Below are 21,226 nucleotides of genomic sequence, written 5' to 3'. Positions count from 1 at the left end.
ATATATAAGTTTAATTTGGCATAGTTTGACCTCTACACCGCACTCACTAACCTGGTCGAAATATTTCCACACATTACTCCTTTTTGACGCCATGTCTGTGGTGTAGGACTCTTCTTAGAGTGTAAATAATTAGCGGGCTATGACTGGTCAAATATGTTGAATACCGGCAAAACTATATCTCTCCTGTCAAAATGTCTATGTACTTTGCCGCCACACACGGTTGCCAAGCAGCGCTTATTGTTGTTTAGGCTGGCCACTCATGTGTCGCGAGTGTTGACAGGGGGCGGGGGAGCACGCTCATGAACTGATGGATCTCCCCCGGAAGGGGAGGGACTTCGCCACTATGGATGTAATCTAACATTAGGCTTGTTTGAGACGCGTTGCGGCTCGCCTCGAAAGTAGACGAGAATAGCCGATCGCAGCCGGGGGAGGTCTCAAAAAGCTCGCCTGAAGTCGGACAGCTCCGAGTCGGCTTCTTCTTCTTCTTCTTCTTCTTCTTCTTCTTCTTCTTCTTCTTCTTCTTCTCTCGGTTTTTTGGCGGATTGCAAACCACTTTAAGGTGCACACCGCCACCTCCGGAGTCGGCTTGATTCGGTTTGCATTTATAAAGAATGCACACATGTGTTTAATCGTTAATGTCAGATATGTACGAAGTAAATACATTTGTTCCTGCTCAAGATTAGATTCAACTTTATTGTTATTGCACAGATTACAGGTACTGAGACAACGAAATGCATTTTAGCTTCTAACCAGGAGTGCAACAAGCAGTAAAGTGAAAAGTAATGTACACAATCTACAGGATAAAATATAGAACGAATTGAATGATGAATAAACAGTGAGGGGTATGAATACACTAGATATACACAGCAGCCTGTGAGCAGTATGAACAGTGTGTATGAATATGCTAAGATATATAAAGTATGAAAACGGTAAGCAGTGCAAGTATAGTATAACATATATAGATATTAATTTCATGATGATAAACATTGTGGAACAATGATGAAAAATGTGACTGGAAGTGGCGACGTAAAACTGACACAAAACAAGAACAAACTTTTGCCGAGCCAATTGGAGAGTTTCATCAGCAGCACGGGGTACAAACCACCAATGAGCGCTCAGCTCGAGATACCAGCGAGTCGTTTCCCATCAAGCATTTCGCCTCCGCAGCCCGTGGAGAGGAACTGCGGCGCCTCGCCGCGCCTCGCTCTCAAGGCTGCGGGCGTCTTTGTCCCGCGAGATTTCAACGTCTCATGTGAGCGAGCCTCCAGAGCAAGTCGGACAAAATGAGTAACCATCATGCAACGCACGAGCAAGACGTTGATCGAAATTGCGCAGGTCTGAGCAGGTCTCGCTTGTCTCAAACAAGCCTACTGTTATATAACACAGACGTAACAATCACTTTCTCCGGATACTAAACCATGGCATGAATAGGACAATAATGTAAGTTTATGTGTAACGGAATCTGAGTGTTTTCTGGCATTTATTCTGAGAACAATCACAAAAAGTCCTACTACGTTGCACATCTTTACAAAAGACAAGAAAAATCAGAAAGTGCCACTTAAACAAACAAAATGGCGCAGATCGCGTCTATTTCGCGCCAAAAACCCACCATAAATATCACCCAAAATGCTATTTCTTACGGTGGAAACTAAACAAAAATGGGTTAATAATGTACCGAAAGTGAAACTTAATAACATACATCACTTTCATCAACTTAAATAGCCGGTTTACCACACTAAATTGTAATAAACTGCTACACAATTCCTAGCACAACTCACCCTCCGCAGTGCTCCTTCAGTGTGAAGGGAAAGCGGAAATGACATACAGGAAGTAGAAAACGATGTGCAAGGGGAAAGTGCTCCCACTGGAAACATCACTCACAAATATTAAAGGAACGATCTGATAAAGATAAAATTCACAACCTATTGAAAATCCTAATTTATAAACTAATAATTATTTATACACATTTTTAACTCCGTTACATATGCAGCTAATAAATAATAATAAACAAAACATGAAGTAAATAATAATAATTATATTTCTATAGCGCTTTTCTTGAACCCAAACACGATTTACATTTTGGAGGGAGGGTAGACAAACAAAACTAAAACAAAACAAAAAAAGAAACAAAACAAAGCAGAAAAGCAGTCAGGAGGAAGTTGGTTGAGAGGGTGGGGGGGGGGGGGGCTTATGGATATACAGAGTTGAAGAGGTGGGTTTTGAGGCGGGACTGGAACAGGGTGAGGGACTCAGACTCACGGAGGTCTTGGGGGAGGGAGTTCCAGAGCTTCGGGGCTGCCACAGAGAAGGCTCTGTCCCCGAAGCTCCGGAGTTTGGCCTTGGGGATGGAAAGCAAACCGGCTGAGGTGGATCTGAGGGACCGGGGTGGTTGGTAGAGGATGAGGAGGTCAGTGAGGTAGGGGGGAGGGGGGGGGGGCAGATGGTGGAGGGCTTTGTAAGTGAGGACCAGGAGTTTATAATGGATGTGGTGTGAAACGGGGAGCCAGTGGAGTTCTTTGAGGACCGGGGTGATGGGATGCCATGATTTGGTGTGGGTGAGGAGTCTGGCGGCTGCGTTCTGGACACGCTGGAGTCTATTCACAAAAATATAATTTATTATTATTAAAGGATAACACATTTATAGAAGTTATAATCAAAGCTGCAAATCTATCAATACCCAGAAGCAAAGGGAACATTAATTTAAAAAAGCAGTTTCATGGTGGACAGATGAATGCAGGAAAGCCAAAGGCAAAATAGCAACATATTAAATAGGAGGCATGCATTAAATATTAGGTATAAAGTGTTATTGAAACTGAAGCTACGCTCACACAGCAAGCCTTATTGATGAATCTTGTTTTGTTCGGCATACTCTTCAAATTTAACCAAAATCAGATTCAACTTTAAACCAGTCGCAGCCCTGAATTGACCTACATGTTCAAATAACAATATATATAATGGTAATAAGAGATATCAGATGCTTCTTTCAAGGTGCTATTTTCAGACCATGATTGTTGAAGTAAAAAGCTAACGTTAGTCTATACAGGAACTACAGCACGATCACATGACTTCACGTCACTACAGCTAAGCTAAAGGTGGCTAATGTTGTGCTATAAAGGAACTACAGCAAGGTCACATGACTTCTCGTCACCACCGCTAAGCTAAAGGAGGCTAATGTTGGGCTATAAAGGAACTACAGCACGGTCACATGACTTCAAGTCACCACCGCTAAGCTAAAGGCGGCTAATGTTGGGCTATAAAGGAACTACAGCAAGGTCACATGACTTCAAGTCACCACCGCTAAGCTAAAGGAGGCTAATGTTGGGCTATAAAGGAACTACAGCAAGGTCACATGACTTCTCGTCACCACCGCTAAGCTAAAGGAGGCTAATGTTGGGCTATAAAGGAACTACAGCACGGTCACATGACTTCAAGTCACCACCGCTAAGCTAAAGGAGGCTAATGTTGGGCTATAAAGGAACTACAGCACGATCACATTACTTCACGTCACCACCTCTAAGCTAAAGGCGGCTAATGTTGGGCTACAAAGGAACTACAGCACGGTCACATGACTTCACGTCACCACCGCTAAGCTAAAGGAGGCTAATGTTGGGCTATAAAGGAACTACAGCACGGTCACATGACTTCACGTCCCCACCGCTAAGCTAAAGGCGGCTAATGTTGGGCTATAAAGGAACTACAGCACGGTCACATGACTTCACGTTACCACCGCTAAGCTAAAGGCGGCTAATGTTGGGCTATAAAGGAACTACAGCACGGTCACATGACTTCACGTCACCACCTCTAAGCTAAAGGCGGCTCATGTTGGGCTATAAAGGAACTACAGCACGGTCACATGACTTCACGTCACCACCGCTAAGCTAAAGGAGGCTAATGTTGGGCTATAAAGGAACTACAGCACGGTCACATGACTTCACGTCACCACCGCTAAGCTAAAGGCGGCTCATGTTGGGCTATAAAGGAACTACAGCACGGTCACATGACTTCACGTCACCACCTCTAAGCTAAAGGCGGCTAATGTTGGGCTATAAAGGAACTACAGCACGGTCACATGACTTCACGTCACCACCGCTAAGCTAAAGGCGGCTAATGTTGGGCTATAAAGGAACTACAGCACGGTCACATGACTTCACGTTACCACCGCTAAGCTAAAGGTGGCTAATGTTGGGCTATAAAGGAACTACAGCACGGTCACATGACTTCACGTCACCACCGCTAAGCTAAAGGAGGCTAATGTTGGGCTATAAAGGAACTACAGCACGGTCACATGACTTCACGTCACCACCGCTAAGCTAAAGGAGGCTAATGTTGGGCTATAAAGGAACTACAGCACGGTCACATGACTTCACGTCACCACCGCTAAGCTAATGCTGGGCTATAAATGAACTACAGCACGGTCACATGACTTATATAAAACTTTTCTAAAAACTAGAATATATTTTGTTGGAGTGTAGAGTAGTTTAAAGGTTAAACCTCAATAAATAAACTTCACACGGTACGACCTCTAACCTTTCTGACTGTCTTCACTTCCTGTCACCTGAGAGGAGAAGGTGAAAGAGAGAGAATAATGATGATAATAAAACATGAGAAGAGAAACAGCCAGAATGATGATGAGAAAAAAACAAGAGTGTTGTTTTCCTCTGAGGTCATGCTCCATTAAAGAGTTTAAAATCTTGATGAATGGAGGATATTCAGTACTCACAGGACTTCTGGATCGTGGCTCTAATCACCATATCTGATCCTGTAGGGATGAACACAATCCAACAGTTATAGATCCAGTTTAAAATAAGTGTTTGTTCTTTGAGTCAGTCAGCTTTAGAGTCCTTACTAATCTCATGCTTCACATCCAGTGTTCCCCCGAGGTTTACTGCTTCGGGGGGGTCGCTGTCTCAGAGATTTTTTTAAATCTTCTGGAGCAGAGAGAGGAGCTGTGGATTATGGTTATTGTTTAATGCATCAGTGTTTCTTAGGGTCAGAAACACTAAACTCACAGCTTAAAATGAAAGCTTTTAGTTTTTGTAATAAAAGAGCACATGTTCAATGTGAAAAGTGACAGTAGATATAGATTAGTTGCAATTTGGTGCTATATATATATACAAAAAATGTATTAAAAAAAAGAAATAATATATTTTTTTTAACATCTTGAATTCTAGGGGGGGCGCGGGGCTCCGTTGGCGGGGCGCAGCGCCCACCCTAGACAATGGTATGGGGAAACACTGACATCCCATCATATCTTCTCTGCAAACACTACGACTGACTGCTCTAAGCTGCATTACAGGAAGTAACAGTCGTTACTCTAGAAACTAAAAACATCCCATAAAAAACAGACTACCTTTTCCACTCTTATGTAAAATCCCATTTGTCTGTTAGAGAGTAGATTACTAACTAAATGTCAAGTCAAAGTCAACTTTATTGTCAATCTTTCAGTTTGTGTGTACAGACAGAGAGATCGAAATACCGTTTCCCACAATCCAGAATATAAAAACAAATGTATATAAAAATATGTGTGCAAATATTTATATATATATACACAGAATCAAAGACACATTTTTACATGTGCACACATTAAGACCTAAATAAAAAAATACTTCAATCAATATATACAAAATAAAATGAAAGTGGCTAAAAATAAATAATAATATATATAAGTGTGGCTTTGCATTTCCAGCTGGCCTTCTCTAGTTGATGGAAGAATGAGAGAGCCTGCAGTCAGTGGGTAACATCACTGATCTGATTCCCCAGTGAGAGAAACACCTCCCTGTGTTTCATACAATACTGCTGAACCAGCAGAGACCCCGTACTGACCTGAGGGTCTCCAGTCTGCAGCCTCTCTTCCGAAGATCTCTCAGCAGCTCCACTCCTGAATCGCGCAGATCGTTGCCTCTCAGGTCCAGATCTCTCAGATGGTTTTTGGACTTCAGAACTGAGATCAGAGCAGAACAGCTGATCTCTGACAAACTGCAGCACCTCAGTCTGAATTAAGAAAACATGATGAGGATAAAAATCAGTTTATAATCCAATCAGATGTTCAGGTCTGAAATGTGCAGCTCATCATCACTGCGTCCTAATCAATGATCTTTCCCTGAATAACAGTGACCCTCATTCTGTTATTGAGGATCATCTTTATATCAGCCTTCTGTTTATTATCTGTGTAAACACATATAAATGATTGGGAACTAGGGCTCGAATCAAAATGGAAATCGCGATATCAACTTGTGCGATTACATAACCGCAATAGGCTGCGATTTAATTAAATAAATAAATGTGCGTGGTGTAGAGCCGATGAATGGGAGGCCGTGTGTTTAATATGGAACTCCATTTAGTTATTTTCCATTTAACTACACACACAACAACGTACTAGCTGCATGCTACTGTGAAGCTGGAATGCTAACAACAGGAAAGCGGAACACCAAGTGTAGCACATCCCTCCGAAAGATGGTCGTACACTTGACTGAGGATTTCGAATGTATTGAAAACTCCAAAAACTAATTTAAGAGCTACACAAAGACACAAAACAACAAATACAGTTAAGCTTCATCCATATTAGCATCACTTTAGCAAACCACTAAACAAGTGAACCGTAAAGTTATAAAACAGTATAAACGAATCAGGACACATTTTTATATCAGTGAACACTAACCTTGTGCATCTTACTAATACTTTAATGTCAACTTTTTCTTTTGATATCGCCGTATTTAAATGTAGATATCACCGTTAATGTCTTTACTTCATCTTCGTCAAGTTTTTTTCTTTGGGAACAGTAGCTTCCTGCTAAAAGAGAGGCAAAGTCCCTCCCCTTCCGGTGGGACTCATGGGACCTTATTTCGGAAAAAGTATGCATTGAAATCAATGGAGAGAAACATATGGTGTTTGTTCATCTTAAATAATAATTTCCATGTCAAAAAAGTCACAGTTTTTCTTAAAACTGTTGAAATATAAGACTATGAAAAATACGCAACTAGAAAGACTACAAATCCCAGAATCCCGGTCCTGCATGCTGGCTCTAATGAACCGACTAACTCCCCTTGTGTGTATGTACAGCTCTCAACATGCCCAGACTTGGAGTGATTTTCACCTCTTTTAATACTTTCCGCCTCGTTCTGAAAGAAAGAAGTGAAATGTGCCAACGTGACGGCCATCTTGGTGTGTGTTGCAAGATGGGAGATGTAGTTCATTGAGCGGTTCACACAAAAAAAGTGTTACTTCACAGTTTTACGACACATTTTTATTTATTTGACTTGTACAATTATCTTTTAAATTGACAAACATCATATGTGTAATTCGTGGCACAATTCAAACGGGATCGAAAGATAATCTTTCTCTCTCCATTGACTACCTTTTCCACCGGAAAGGGAGGGACTTCGCCTCTCTATAGCGCAAAGTCGCCTTCTAAAGAAAAGCATGTCTAAATAAAACAGGAAGTTGAGTTAAGTTGCACTTAAGAAATGTATACAATCGCAATGAAAGTAACAAAAACAATGCAATATCCTTTTCAGGTTCATTGGTGGCCAAAAATAATGCTCCATCTTTAATATGGAGATACTTTGGGTATCACTTTTATTTAACATATATGTTGTTCCAGTTGTAGAGGCTACACTAAATATACCCCATTGTGTTACTTGCTCTTTTCTCTGTTACAGCCTCATTTGTTTGGGCATCCAGATGTCTTATTTAATGAACATGTTCATGTGTTCTTATATTTACTGGATAGTAGTGCAGAAAGTATGCAGAGAAAACCTTTATTTTCAAAGAAGATATATTTTTGGAATTTATTTTTATTTTGTCAAATTCTAAGTTATTTTCAAACAGTAGCCGATTCTTTGAGAAATACAGATTTCAAAATGATCATTTGTCTGTGCTCTTTCCTTTCCCTGACCAAGTACATATTACACTTTGTTCATTCAATCACAAATCACAATATTGTCCACAATAATCTCAATATGACTTTTTCACCAAATCGTGAAGCCCTATTGGGAACATAAACATTTCTATGTCAGAAAGTAAACTTTATGTAAAACTAATATTAGTTCAGAGGACCTTCTTTATTCAGACCCTTTTTTAAAGAAAACATACATTTACTTTAATAACTAGCAGTGGAAGAATAATAGTTTCTTTAGGAAACAATCAACTGTTATGACTATAGACTACATTTAGAGAAATACAAATGTGAACAAAGCAACATTTACAAACGTATGGATGTTATATATATGTAGAAGAATAAGTTGAATAACTAATGAAACATGTGAGACCTCCAGCAGTAACAGAGAGTCAGTGAACTGACCTGAGAGTCTCCAGTCTGCAGTCTGGACTCTCCAGAAGATCTCTCAGCAGCTCCACTCCTGAATCCTGCAGAGCGTTGACACTCAGGTTCAGATCTTTAAGATGGATGTTGGACTTCAGAGCTGAGATCAGAGCAGAACAGCTGATCTCTGACAAACTGCAGTACCTCAGACTGAATAAAGAAAACATGATGAGGATCAAAATCAGTTTATAATCCAGTCAGATGTTCAGGTCTGAAATGTGCAGCTCATCATCACTGCGTCCTAATCAATGATCTTTCCCTGAATAACAGTGACCGTCATTCTGTTATTGAGGATCATCTTTATATCAGCCTTCTGTTTATTATCTGTGAAAACACATCTAAATGATTGGGAACGAGGGCTGCACGATTAATCTAATCGAAATCGCGATACCAACTTGTGCGATTACATAACTTGCAGAAAGGCTGTGATTTAATTAAATAAAGAAATGTGCGCGGTGTAGAGCCGATGAATGGGAGGCGGTGTGTTTAATATGGAACTCCGAACTTTATTTTCCATTTAACTACACACACAACAACGTACTAGCTGCATGCTACTGTGAAGCTGGAATGCTAACAACAGGAAACCGGAACACCAAGTGTAGCACATCCCTCCGAAAGATGGTCGTACACTTGACTGAGGATTTTGAATGTATTGAAAACTCCAAAAACCAACGTAAGAGCTACACAAAGACACAACACAACAACTACAGTTAAGCTTCATCCATATTAGCATCATTTTAGCAAACCATTAAACAAGTGAACCGTAAAGTTATAAAACAGTATAAACGAATCAGGACACATTTTTATATCAGTGAACACTAACCTTGTGCCTCTTGCTAATACTTTAATGTCAACTTTTTCTTTGGAAATCACCGTATTTAAATGTAGATATCTCCGTAACGGCCCTTCCACACAGCGGCGTGCGTTGAAGCTTGCCGGCGGGCGTGTCTGAAACTCGACCAACAACCAATCACATGAATCTCCCGCCCCTGACACACAAGCAGCGGTTTGATTGGCTAGAGCTTGTACTGGCATTTGATTCGATTGGCTGATGCTTCTGCCGAGGCGTCAAAAGTTGAACATTGCTCAACTTTTGCAGCGAGCCACGCCGCTTCGCTTCCCACAATGCAGTTCGGCAAAAAGTGGCGTCACCCCATTCAAAGTGAATGGTGAAGCTTTCAACGCACGCCGCTGTGTGTCTGTACCCATAGGGTAATCCGGAAATGGATGTGGGCGCGCCGCCTCGAAGGAAAACACATTTCTGTAAAGGCTCGTCGAGGATCGATTATCGCGGAGGCTGTCTAGAGGAGCCTTAACCGTGGCGTGTGGTGCAGTGGGTTGAGCAGACTTTCTGCCCTTTACAGTTTGTTTACTCAATAAACGCATCTCCTCTGGATATGAAACCAAATAGTGCCTCACATCATAACATATACATGGGCTGTAGCCTGATATATATTATATGCTGAGCTGTATGTGTGTGTTATGGAGTGTATATGTTTCTGTTGTAATTGCATGTGCCGCCAGCAGAGGGAGCTGCTGGACTAACACTCAACATCATTGCCAGCAGTGTGTGAGTGTGTATGTGTATGTGTGTATGTGTGTGTGTGTGTGTGTGTGTGTGTGTGTGTGTGTGTGTGTGTGTGTGCGCCCACATTCACCAAACTTTAAATCTCATTTTAAACTCATCCTGCCAGTATATCTATGACAAAATATATTTATTTCGTCCATCCGTTCTTGAGGTATACATTTGTTGTGTTTCTGGCGCCCCCTATTGTCCAAAATGAACATGCTTTTTTGTGCCTATTCCCCAAGACAGACTAAACCTATCCACCGAAATCTGTGATATTTGGATAAATTCTGGATGAATTAGGAGCATTTATGTCTAAGCCACACCTTGCTGCTAATACGTTTTGATTGATGTCGGACACATTTTTCCACACGTCGGGCTCATTTTCTACGGTAATGTGTCTGACCCTCCAATGATGCTGTACACTAAGTTTGGTGTTGAAAAACAAAAATGTAAATGTGTGTTAATATTTCACTGTTTTTCACATTATGCAAATTACAATTTTAAAAAAGTAGGCGGAGCTTAGGGATACGAGAGGATAATATGTTGCGCAGCTCTACCCGGATAAGTGTGCAAAATGTCAGGTCCATCAGACTCATGCTGCGACTATGTACATTTTTAGAAAACTGAATTTTCACAGGTGGCGCTAGCGAGCATGTTGGAAATGTTGCACCCATCGACTCCAGAATGTAAAATGTTTCACCCGTCCTGGCGGCGTTGCCAAATGTCGCTACATGAATAGCGTCGTAAGCCCATCAAAAACAGATCGAATCCCCAGACTATGACGAATAAGAATAAGAATTCTAGGCAGAACAATAGGTCCTTGCACACTTCGTGCTCAGGCCTAATGAACTAATGAAACATGTGAGATCTCCAGCAGTAACAGAGAGTCAGTGAACTGACCTGAGAGTCTCCAGTCTGCAGTCTGGACTCTCCAGAAGATCCCTCAGCAGCTCCACTCCTGAATCCTGCAGAGCGTTGACACTCAGGTCCAGAACTCTCAGATGGGAGGGGTTGGACTTCAGAGCTGAGGCCAGAGCAGAACAGCTGATCTCTGACAAACTGCAGCCGCACAGTCTGAATAAAGAAAACATGATGTAACTTTAGAAAACAATGCTCCTGTTAGAAATAACTCCAGGTTTAATAATCTGATCAGAGTTAAACAGGGTTTTAATGTCAGAGATGATTTAGAAACAATCCACTGATAATCTGGATCTTTAACTTTGATCAGATGTTTAACAACTCCTTCATCTCCCTCACAGCTCATCAGTACTGACAGCATCTCCACTGACTCCTGGAGCACAGGGTGAGTCTGTGGAAGCTCAAACTCTCTCCCTCACACATTCACCTTCTCTCTGTTACTCTGATGAATATTCAGTCATTAGCAAAAATAGAAGAAATAACAATTAAAATGTATTTGTTCAAATTCAGAAAATCATAAACACAAACAGATGAACTGCAGTCAGTCAACTGACCTGAGAGCCTCCAGTCTGCAGTTTGGACTCTTTAGTCCAGAACTCAGCAGCTCCACTCCTGAATCCTTCAGAGTGTTGTAACCCAGGTCCAGATCTCTCAGATGGGAGGGGTCAGACTTCAGAGCTGAGGCCACGACTTCACAGTGAGTCTCTGAGAGTTCACAGCCAGAAAGTCTATAATAACACATACAGTATTACAGCATGTGTTAAAAAACAAGAGGAAACATTATTTTAACTTGAAGCATTTGATGAAAACATATTTGACATATGTTCTAATTGAGATTTGCTGTCAGTCCATTTAATATGATATATCATAATGTATGATAATAGAGTGTAATGTGTTGTCAGTGTGATCTGATCACATGGCTGTGCTCCTGCTGTCACTGACTGTTACCAAAAGAAACAGAAATTAAATAAATCACTTGACAATATTAGAGATGTACAAATTTAAATGTTAATTAATATTTAGCGGTGAATGATGGATGTTTAGGCTTCTCTGAGCATCTGAAAATGTATTGCGCACACAAACACAATTAACAAACCAAAAAGGTTTAAATATTTTAAACTGAATAACATCAGATGTTATCAGTATATCAGCATTAAGACATAACTCTGTTATTGATGGGAAATTATATAGATCTTATTTTAAACTCCAACACATTGTGATAAAACATGTGTGTTTAATTATGAAGAAACTTCTAGAAAGTAATAATAACATCTTTCTGTCATAACTGTAAGTCCTGCTGTGTGGTGTGATCACATGCTTAGAAACCTCTAAAGTCCTTCATGTGTTTGACATGTCGCATCCATCACTCAATATGAAGAGAAAAACGGTTCAGTTGACTTATTATTATAAATAAATAGAAGAACAGTGTTGGTTTATTCTGCTCTCAGTCTTTAACCAGTTTAGCCCTGAGCCTGTTTTTCAGGTCTCAGGCTCGAAAAGGAAATTCCCAGAACAAATGACCATATCTTCCCTTCTAAAAGGGTTACATTAATAATCTTTTTTCTCAAAGTAATGATAAACCTGTGGGTTGGATTTAGAAAAGTCCGAATCAATATAGATGTTTTTTATTTTAAAGAAAATTCAGATTGAACATAGTAAAAAACTGTAAATTATAGTGTCCGTCTAACGATTCTTTTTTACTTATAGTGAAAACTACCCTTGGATGATGGTAAGGTAGACTAAAAGCTTTAGGAATCCAAAGTACAACATATAATAAGTACCCTGTATCAAGATTAATGCAAAACAAGTGACATTTGACCTTTTTAGAGAGATTTAGCAAAAAAAACTCCACCTCTGAGGTGATTTGGGTGGAAATGGGGGTTTTACCGTTTCTCTGGAACCCATTGGTTGATTTTGGTGATTGACATCTCTTTCTGACCGTTAGAGCCAATAGAATCGAAGGGGGATCTCCCCACTCACACACATGGTAAAACAAAAAAGTGGGGGCTTCGCACACGCAGTTTTGCATGAGAGTGAAGCTATAGAGCAGGGGTGCCCACACTTTTTCAGCTTGGGAGCTACTTTTAAAATGACCACGCCCAAGTGATCTACCTACAGGGCCGCCCCTGCCCAATTTATTAAAATAAAAATAAAAAGTTTTTTTTATTTGTTTTTTCCTTAGTTTTTTTTCAATGCCATGCGATCTACCCACACTACCCTTGCGATCGACGTATTGGGCACCCCTGCTATAGGGCTCTAGCTCTAGCTCTGACATCTGGAAACCGAAAAGCAGGTTTATTGCTTATGGATTATCAGAAATCATTTCAAAGGGACACAGACACATTGGATTAACCTATGGATTAACTTCAGCAGCGTTTTTATCGTTTTAATGCCATTCAAGACCACTTTTGACCAGACTACCACACAGGTGAGCCATGTTAGCGTTTTTAGCTACCTAGCTCCATATGTTTTGATGTCTGTTCTTGTTATTATCTCCGCGAGTTCGTATAATTGATAATGAGGGCACCCCTCGATTCTGTGTCACCTCACGATGTGAAACGATGTGTTGGATGTGCAGCAAAGATAAATAATAAGGTTTTGTGAGTGAATTTCGGTGCAGTCATCTGTTAGCATTTTTCGCTTGTTGCTAATTCATGCTAGCGCTGAGCGCGTTAGCATTGTGGGTTTTTTTTTTATTAATTTTTTTAAATGATCAGTTAGATGAGTTTCTTCCCGTTATATGGATATAAATGAACATGCCCTCAGACACTGTTTCCTGCAAGATGTTGCAGGAGGGGCCCGGTACCGGGGTCTCTCGGGCTTAACAGGTTAAAAGCAGACATTTTATAGTGTTTATTTGAATATTAAACTTCTAATCCACATTAGTTTATAAAGTTAATCACAGCTGGACTTACTTGGCCTTCCTGCAGTTCCTCACAGCTGGAATCAGTCTCCGTTTTCCCTCATCTGATGTTTTGTACTTCTTCAGGTCCAACTCATCCAGAACCTCCTTTGACATCTGCAGCATGTAGGCCAGAGCAGAGCAGTGGATCTCAGAGAGTCTCTTTGATCTGTTCTCTGACTTCAGGAACTCTAGGATCTCCCGATGTACTGAGAGGTCCTTCATCTCTGTCAGACAGTGGAAGATGTTGATGCTCCTGTCAGGAGATATTGTTGTTCTCATCTCCTTCAGGTTGCTGATGGCTCTCTGCTGGCTTTTGAAGAGTCTCTGGAGGATTTCTGGTCTGTTGTCTGTGAGACCCAGCAGGCCTCCTACCAGTCTCTGGTTGGACTTCAGAGAGAGGCCGTGGAGAAAGCGAACAAACAGGTCCAGGTGGCCATTTTGACTACTTAGGGATTTCTCCATGACTCCCTTTAGGAAGACATCCAGGGGTGGGTACGCCTGATCACTCTTCAGGAACTCCTTCAGTGCCGCTGTGTCTCTGTTGGTGTAACAGTGGAACATGTAGACTGCAGCCAGGAACTCCTGAATGCTCAGATGAACAAAGCAGTAGACTGTTTTCTGGAAGATCACACTCTCTCTTTTGAAGATCTGTCTACAAACTCCTGAGTGCACCAAGGTGACATACAGACCACAGCGCTGCAGGTCTTCTTGGTAGAACATGATGTCTCCTTTCTCCAGATGTTCAAACGCCAGCCTCCCCAGCTTCAGAAGAACCTCCCTGTCAGCCTCCGTCAGCTGCTGTGGACTCGTCTCATGTCCCTCTTCATACTTCTGCTTCTTCCTCTTGGTCTGGACCAGCAGGAAGTGTGAGTACATGTCAGTGAGGGTCTGGGGCAGCTCTCCCCTCTGGTCTGTAGTCAACATGTGGTCCAGAACTGCAGCAGTGATCCAGCAGAAGACTGGGATCAGACACATGATGTGGAGGCTCCTGGAGCTCTTGATGTGAGAGATGATTCTGCTGGCCTTCTTCTTCTCTCTGAATCTCCTCCTGAAGTACTCCTCCTTCTGGGCGTCAGTGAAGCCTCGTACTTCTGTCACCCTGTCCACACACTCAGGAGGGATCTGATTGGCCGCTGCAGGTCTGGAAGTTAGCCAAACGAGAGCCGAGGGAAGCAGCTTCCCCCTGATGAGGTTTGTCAGCAGCACGTTGACTGAGGACTGCTGAGAGACATCAGACACAACCTCATTGTTTCTGAAGTCCAGAGAAAGTCTGCTTTCATCCAGGCCGTCAAAGATGAGCAGCACTTTGCAGACAGCCAGCTGCTCTGCTGTGACCTTCTGTAAGGTTGGATGGAAAACATGGAGCAGCCTGAGAAGACTGTACTGCTCACCTTTGATCAGGTTCAGCTCCCTGAAGGAGAGCGGGATCACCAGACTGACATCTTGGTTTCCCAAACCCTCGGCCCAGTCCAGAGTGAACTTCTGCACTGAGAAGGTTTTTCCAACTCCAGCGACTCCGTTGGTCAGGACCGCTCTGATGAGAGTCTGCTGGTCAGGTAAGGCTTTAAAGATGTCCTGGCACTTGATTGGAGTGTCATGGAGGGGCTTCTTCTTGGAAGCTGTCTCCAGCTGCCACACCTCATGTTGGGTATTAACCTCTTCACTCTGGCCTTGTGTGATGTAGAGCTCAGTGAAGATGCTGTTGAGGAGGGTTTCACTTTGATCAGTTCCTTCAGTCACACGTTCACATCTCCTCCCCAGACTGAGCCTATGTTCATCTAGAACCTCCTGCAGACCACGTTCTGCTGGAAGAGAAGGAAACAGGAGAGAATTAGGAAATGCTTTTGAGAATCTAACAATAAACTCATAAAAACAGACAGAGTTGAAATGTTTTGCAAACAGCTTAATGTCTCTGCTCTACAACAGAGTACCTCATCAAACACAAATGAACCAGGAAGAGGAATAAGGCGCTGCATGAGTTCGGCCTCTCACCTCGTACAGAGCTGGTCTGACTGGCTGTCTGCAGTCCAGCTCTGGTTCTGGATATTTTTCCACACTGGGGACAGGAGGGGTCTCCTGATGGAGGGCGCTGCTCCCAGTATGAGGTGATGCACTGTCTGCAGAACCAATGTCCACAGCTGGTAGAGACTGGATCCTTCAGGACGTCCTGACACAGAGCACAGCTGGACAGCTGCTCCTCCTTCCCTCTGTGGAGATGAACACATCCTTTATAGCACTTTAGGGGAGCTGATTCTCACCAAAGGTACAACAAGGGGGAAAATTCTAGTTTGATATTTAAAAAAAGTTCTATACAATATACCTTTGTGATCAGGTAGATAGCTTACAATTCACCACACATACGATTCATCACATCCCCCAGAGGAGCACAAGTTCACTGCATCTACTGCACTCTTCAAAGTCCTCAATGACCTCCTCACCTCTGCTGACACTGGTTCCCTCAATATTCTCATCCTCCTCGACCTGAGTGCAGCCTTCAATACCGTGACCCACAACATCCTGCTCACCCGACTCAGGGACATTGGTATTGAAGGTATTGCACTCAGATGGCTCCAGTCCTACCTCACTGGACGATTCCACTTCATCTCCCTCCACAACCACTCCTCTGCTATAGCCTCAGTCTCCCAAGGCGTTCCTCAAGGATCAGTACTTGGCCCCCTCCTCTTCATCATTTACATCCTGCCCCTTGGTCAGATACTCCGCCACTTCAACCTGGACTTCCACTGCTATGCTGATGACACTCAGATCTACCTCAGCACCAAATCCCTCCATAACCCACCCCTTACCCACATCGATTCCTGTCTGATAGCTATTAAAACTTGGATGCAACATAACCTCCTCAAACTGAACAGCAACAAAACAGAACTCCTCCTAATCGGCTCCAAATCCACCCTCAGCAAAGTCACTAACATAACACTCACCATTGATGGCAACATTGTTTCCCCCTCCAATCAGGCACGCAACCTTGGCCTAATCTTTGACCCCACCCTCTCCCTCGAACCTCACATCCGCCAAACAGTCAAAACCTCATTTTTCCACCTCCGCAATATTGCAAAAATCCTACCCTCTCTCACCCGCCCCCGCAGCCGAAAGACATGCATGCCTTCATTTCCTCCCGCCTTGACTACTGCAACTCACTTCTTTACGGCATCAGCACTCAACAGACTACAACGGGTTCAAAATGCAGCTGCACGTCTCCTGACGCATACCAAATCATGGCATCACATCACCCCAGTCCTCAAAGACCTCCACTGGCTTCCTGTCTCCCATCGCATCAACTACACAATTCTGGTCCTCACCTACAAAGCACTCCACCATCTGGCCCCCCCTTATCTCACAAACCTTCTCAGTCCTTATCAACCCCCACGGTCCTTCAGATCCAGCGCAGCCGGACTCCTATCCATTCCCACATCCACACTCATTGGGGACAGAGCCTTCTCAGTGGCAGCTCCTAGGCTCTGGAATTCCCTCCCCCAAGATCTCCGTGACTCTGAGTCCCTCACAGTCTTTCAGTCCCGCCTCAAAACACATCTTTTCAACTCTGTCTACCCATAAGCCCCCCCCCCCCCCCCTCCTCATCAACTTCCTCTTGACTGCCTTTTTTTGTTTATTTTATTTACTATACTTAATTGTTTGCCTGTCCTTGTTTGTCTACCCTCCCTCATACTGTAAAGCAGTGACCACTAACTGGCGGCCACATCCGGCCCGCCAGACATTCTCATCCGGCCCGCACTACGGGGGTGAATGTGGCGTTGGCGGAGTGGTTACTGCGTTCGGCCCCCACCCATTTTTTTTTTTACAACGTCTCGTGAGTAAGGTGCAGTACCGGAGTCCAACAGAGAGGCAGCAGCTGCGGGACAGTAGACTGCGTACTGCGAAACCTTCCCTGCCTTGAAGAAGAAGTGATTCTTCGTTGTGAAGAGTCTGGTTAATGCGCTCCGCACCACAGCAGTTGCCCCAATGCGACAGAGTCCGACAGAGAGGCAGGCGCTGCGGGACAGTAGCCTAGAAGCAGGGCTGGGTTGTAACGGAATACATGTAACGGCGTTACGTAATCAGAAAAAAAAAATCAAGTAGGCTAACTGTATTCAGCTGGCGTTACATTTGAAAAACAAGTAATCTGATTAGAGTCACTGTCGTAAACCTGAAGTGAATATATTTTTGGAATACTTATTGGAATTATTGGTGGAAAAGTTTCCTCACAAAATGTAATATTCATTACCGGCAGAACTGTGTGCACACTGCACAGCGCTGCAGCATGTCTGAGCCAGAGAGAGATGCAGCGTGTCTGTCAGGCCCCGCCCCCGCACGCAGATGAGAGAGAGCTCTCTTTTAAAATATATTGAAAGTTAGAAACGGAGATGGTTAGATAAAATGTGCAAGATAACGTTTATGTAGCATTTATTTATTGTCGAAATGATGACATTTCATAACGGGATCAAATAAATGGCCTGCTGCTGCTGAATGCATGGGGCAAGTGATTGCAAAAAGTTTTTAAAGTTATTACATCGTTTCAGATAATAATAATAATAATAATAATAATAATGATAATTCATTCTATTTAGGGGCGCCTTTCAAAGCACCCAAGGACACCTTATAATTCATAACATATTCCAAGGAAAGGTTTTAAGACAGTACAAAGAATGCAGTCTGGGTGATGTTTTTTATGTGGGGTGCAGACGAGAGGGAGCTGTCCAGAATGTAACCAAGATGTTGTGTTTGTGCTCTTGATAAGCCATTAAAACAGTAAAACAAGTGTCTCCTGTTCACCAAAACATACCCATCTGTTATGGAAAAAGAAAGGATTCCAAAAGTAATCTGAATACGTTACTTTTTTAAGACACGTAACTGTAACTGTATTCTGATTACTTTCAGAGCATGTATTCAGTATTCAGTGACTGATTACATTTACAAAGTAACCCTCCCAACCCTGCCTAGAAGTGATCCTTCGTTAGCGTGAAGAGTCTGCTAAGCTTTATGCGGTTTTACATTATTTCAAAAATAAAAGCGTTTTGTGTAGCAGTAACACCAATGACGTAATTGTGGGTGACTGACATTTATTTGATATTATTAATAATAATTTGCGTTTTTTTTTTACCATTTCAGTGTTATATTTAATGCTTGTAATGTTATGTAAATATAAATTAGATTTATTTATTGAAAAAAAATATTTTAAATTAAAACTATAGGCTACACTTCCATGTATGATCAAAGTGACAAGGCAGTTCCTTGAACTTGGCATTTTAAATAAATTGCAATTTACGTATAAAACCATTTTTTATTAATTTTGTATTTAGTACCATTGCAAAGACAATCTCTATTTATTCAACATATATAATGAATGTGAGTATTAGGTCAATGTCATGTATTTTGGTGTCTGCAAAAGTAAGTGACAGCACTTCCACCTTTTCTGTAGAATGACCCTTTAAGTAAACTGCTGAAATAAAAGACTGAAAAGTAAAGCTGTGTCATTGCAGTGGAATCCTGTTCAAAGTTAGTACATGCCTCAAGTCCTTTTCAAGTGGGGAAACTGCACCAAAATCAGAGGAGACTTTTGCTGATGATGACAAGGAACAAGAGTTCAACTTTCTTAATGTACTAAAAACGTAGGCCTAATCCTCTTCAGGTCAGTTTACAGTAGAAACAGACTCTTACTTTGTGTCTGAGGGTCCAGGTTCATTACTGAAGGTTATAGATAAGCTTTTAGAACGGTCACTATTCAGAGACAGACAGCTGGAGACTGAAGATGTGTCCTCTTCCTCATCTTTTAAATAGCTCATCTTCTCCAATCTGAGAGATCAGACGGACGGACGGACGGACGCACGCACGCACGCACACACGCACGCGCACACACACACACACACAACACACACACACACACACACACACGCACACACACACACACACACACACACACACAAAATAGTACTTAATAGTAAACTTGGTTAAAATACATGAAATCAGTCAGACTTCAGGCCGCTCTCCATTTTGACTGCGTCACATGTTATGTAACTCTGATTAATCAGAAAACAGGAAGTAATAAAAGTTTACAAGACTTGCAGAAGTCTCATTGGACTCTAGGACGCATATTTTTAAGCAAGAAGTTATTTTCTGACATCCAGTAAAACAGAGTAAATAATGAATATGTCAGAAAGCAGATCCTGGTGTTAACACTCACCTTGTTGTCCTCCTGCTCCGTCGAGCTCTAAAATGGCGTCTGGCAGTCTGACCAGAAATATTTGTTTACATAAATTGCATTTATCTCCCTTGCTCGCTCCCACACCCACTTTGGCTGTGAGCTGCGGACATCTGATAAGCCAACACTTCCCCACTTTCATCACTTACAGCGCCCATTGTAAAGGGCAAATGAAAAGTATAACCGGGGTGTAAAGGGTTTTACATTTACTTAATTATGAATGTTGTTACATCAAGGCCGAAAATTAGGATGAGCGCAAACAGTCCAAAACATTTTTTCCCCTCCCAGAGCTACCAGCGCAACGCACCCCGAGATCTGGCGCCCTAGGCGACCGCCTATGTCGCCTATGCCAAAAAACGGCCCTGACTTAACCTAACAACTTATTTAATTTGTTATCACAATTACTAATGTCATGTTTTTTTTTATTATTGAAGAGAATGTCTTTTTTTCTGGCATTCTTCCAGGATTAACAGAAATAAGAATAACATTGAGACAAATCTTTGAAGTAAATGGCTGTTGTTAAACTCTTCCCACATTTACTTCAATCGTTCAGTAGAAAAGATAAAAGTATCCAAGGAATACACAATAGAATATATAAAGAATAAATGAAAAATCTCTACAAAAGACCAATACACTACAAAAACAGAAACGTATTGACATGTTGGTCACATACATCAAAAAGGCTTCAAATGTATTCAGTATTGTATGAACATGTTTGAATTGGGGTGTGGACGTCACATCCTCTAGGGCAGTGGTGAACATTTTAAAGTAAAATGCTTCAATCTGGTGCACTTTGAGCAGAATTAATAGAGACTAGATCTAGGCGGTACAACTCTAAAACACCCATATGAAAAAGATCGGTTTACATTTTAATAATCAAATAAGTATATGAACATAACCAATAACCTACCATAGCCAATAACAAATAAATGTAACTTATTTTATTTTTGTTGTTCATTCATGTCTTATTTTACCAGTTAACATTTATTTATTCATATTTTTTTAAACGATATTTTTGGTTTACTGTCCTATAGAATGCATTGGAATGATTTCAAACCTGTTTATCCCAATAATTATAAAGGAGCGCCTTGGAAATATTTGTTTACATAAATTGCATTTATCTCTCTTGCTCGCTCCCACGCCTACTTTGGCTGTGAGCTGCGGACGCCTGATAAGCCAACACCCTCCCCTTTCATCCAGTGGCGGTTCTAGACCAATTTGACTGGGGGGGCCAGGCTGGGGGCCAGTTCTTTTCTGAGGGGGGCACAATAAATACAGGATGAAAAAGACAAAGACAGT

At 41.9% G+C, this 21,226-nt stretch overlaps 1 protein-coding gene across 3 annotated transcripts; it reads right to left on the bottom strand.

Moving 5' to 3' along the window:
- Window positions 1-1,461: 1,461 nt before the first annotated feature.
- Window positions 1,462-20,019, bottom strand: LOC307020053 (protein NLRC3-like). Of its 3 annotated transcripts, none has more exons than XM_079651148.1 (11): window positions 19,910-20,019; window positions 19,387-19,521; window positions 15,706-15,920; window positions 13,724-15,518; window positions 11,363-11,536; window positions 10,791-10,964; window positions 8,300-8,470; window positions 5,824-5,991; window positions 4,721-4,759; window positions 4,528-4,555; window positions 1,462-2,594 (listed from the first exon to the last, which is right to left on the bottom strand). In XM_079651148.1, exons 2-9 carry the CDS (start codon window positions 19,509-19,511, stop codon window positions 4,741-4,743), a joined length of 2,841 nt encoding a protein of 946 aa, XP_079507274.1. In that variant the 5' UTR covers window positions 19,512-19,521; window positions 19,910-20,019; the 3' UTR covers window positions 1,462-2,594; window positions 4,528-4,555; window positions 4,721-4,740. The 3 variants fall into 3 exon arrangements, with proteins under 3 accessions (XP_079507274.1, XP_079507276.1, XP_079507275.1); XM_079651150.1 differs by having other exon boundaries at window positions 13,724-15,515; XM_079651149.1 differs by lacking the exon at window positions 4,528-4,555.
- Window positions 20,020-21,226: the final 1,207 nt, after the last annotated feature.

Source organism: Notothenia rossii (genome assembly GCF_949606895.1).
Source record: "Notothenia rossii genome assembly, chromosome: 9".
In the NCBI taxonomy this organism is placed as follows: domain Eukaryota; kingdom Metazoa; phylum Chordata; class Actinopteri; order Perciformes; family Nototheniidae; genus Notothenia; species Notothenia rossii.
This window is presented reverse-complemented; position numbering and strand designations above follow the sequence as displayed.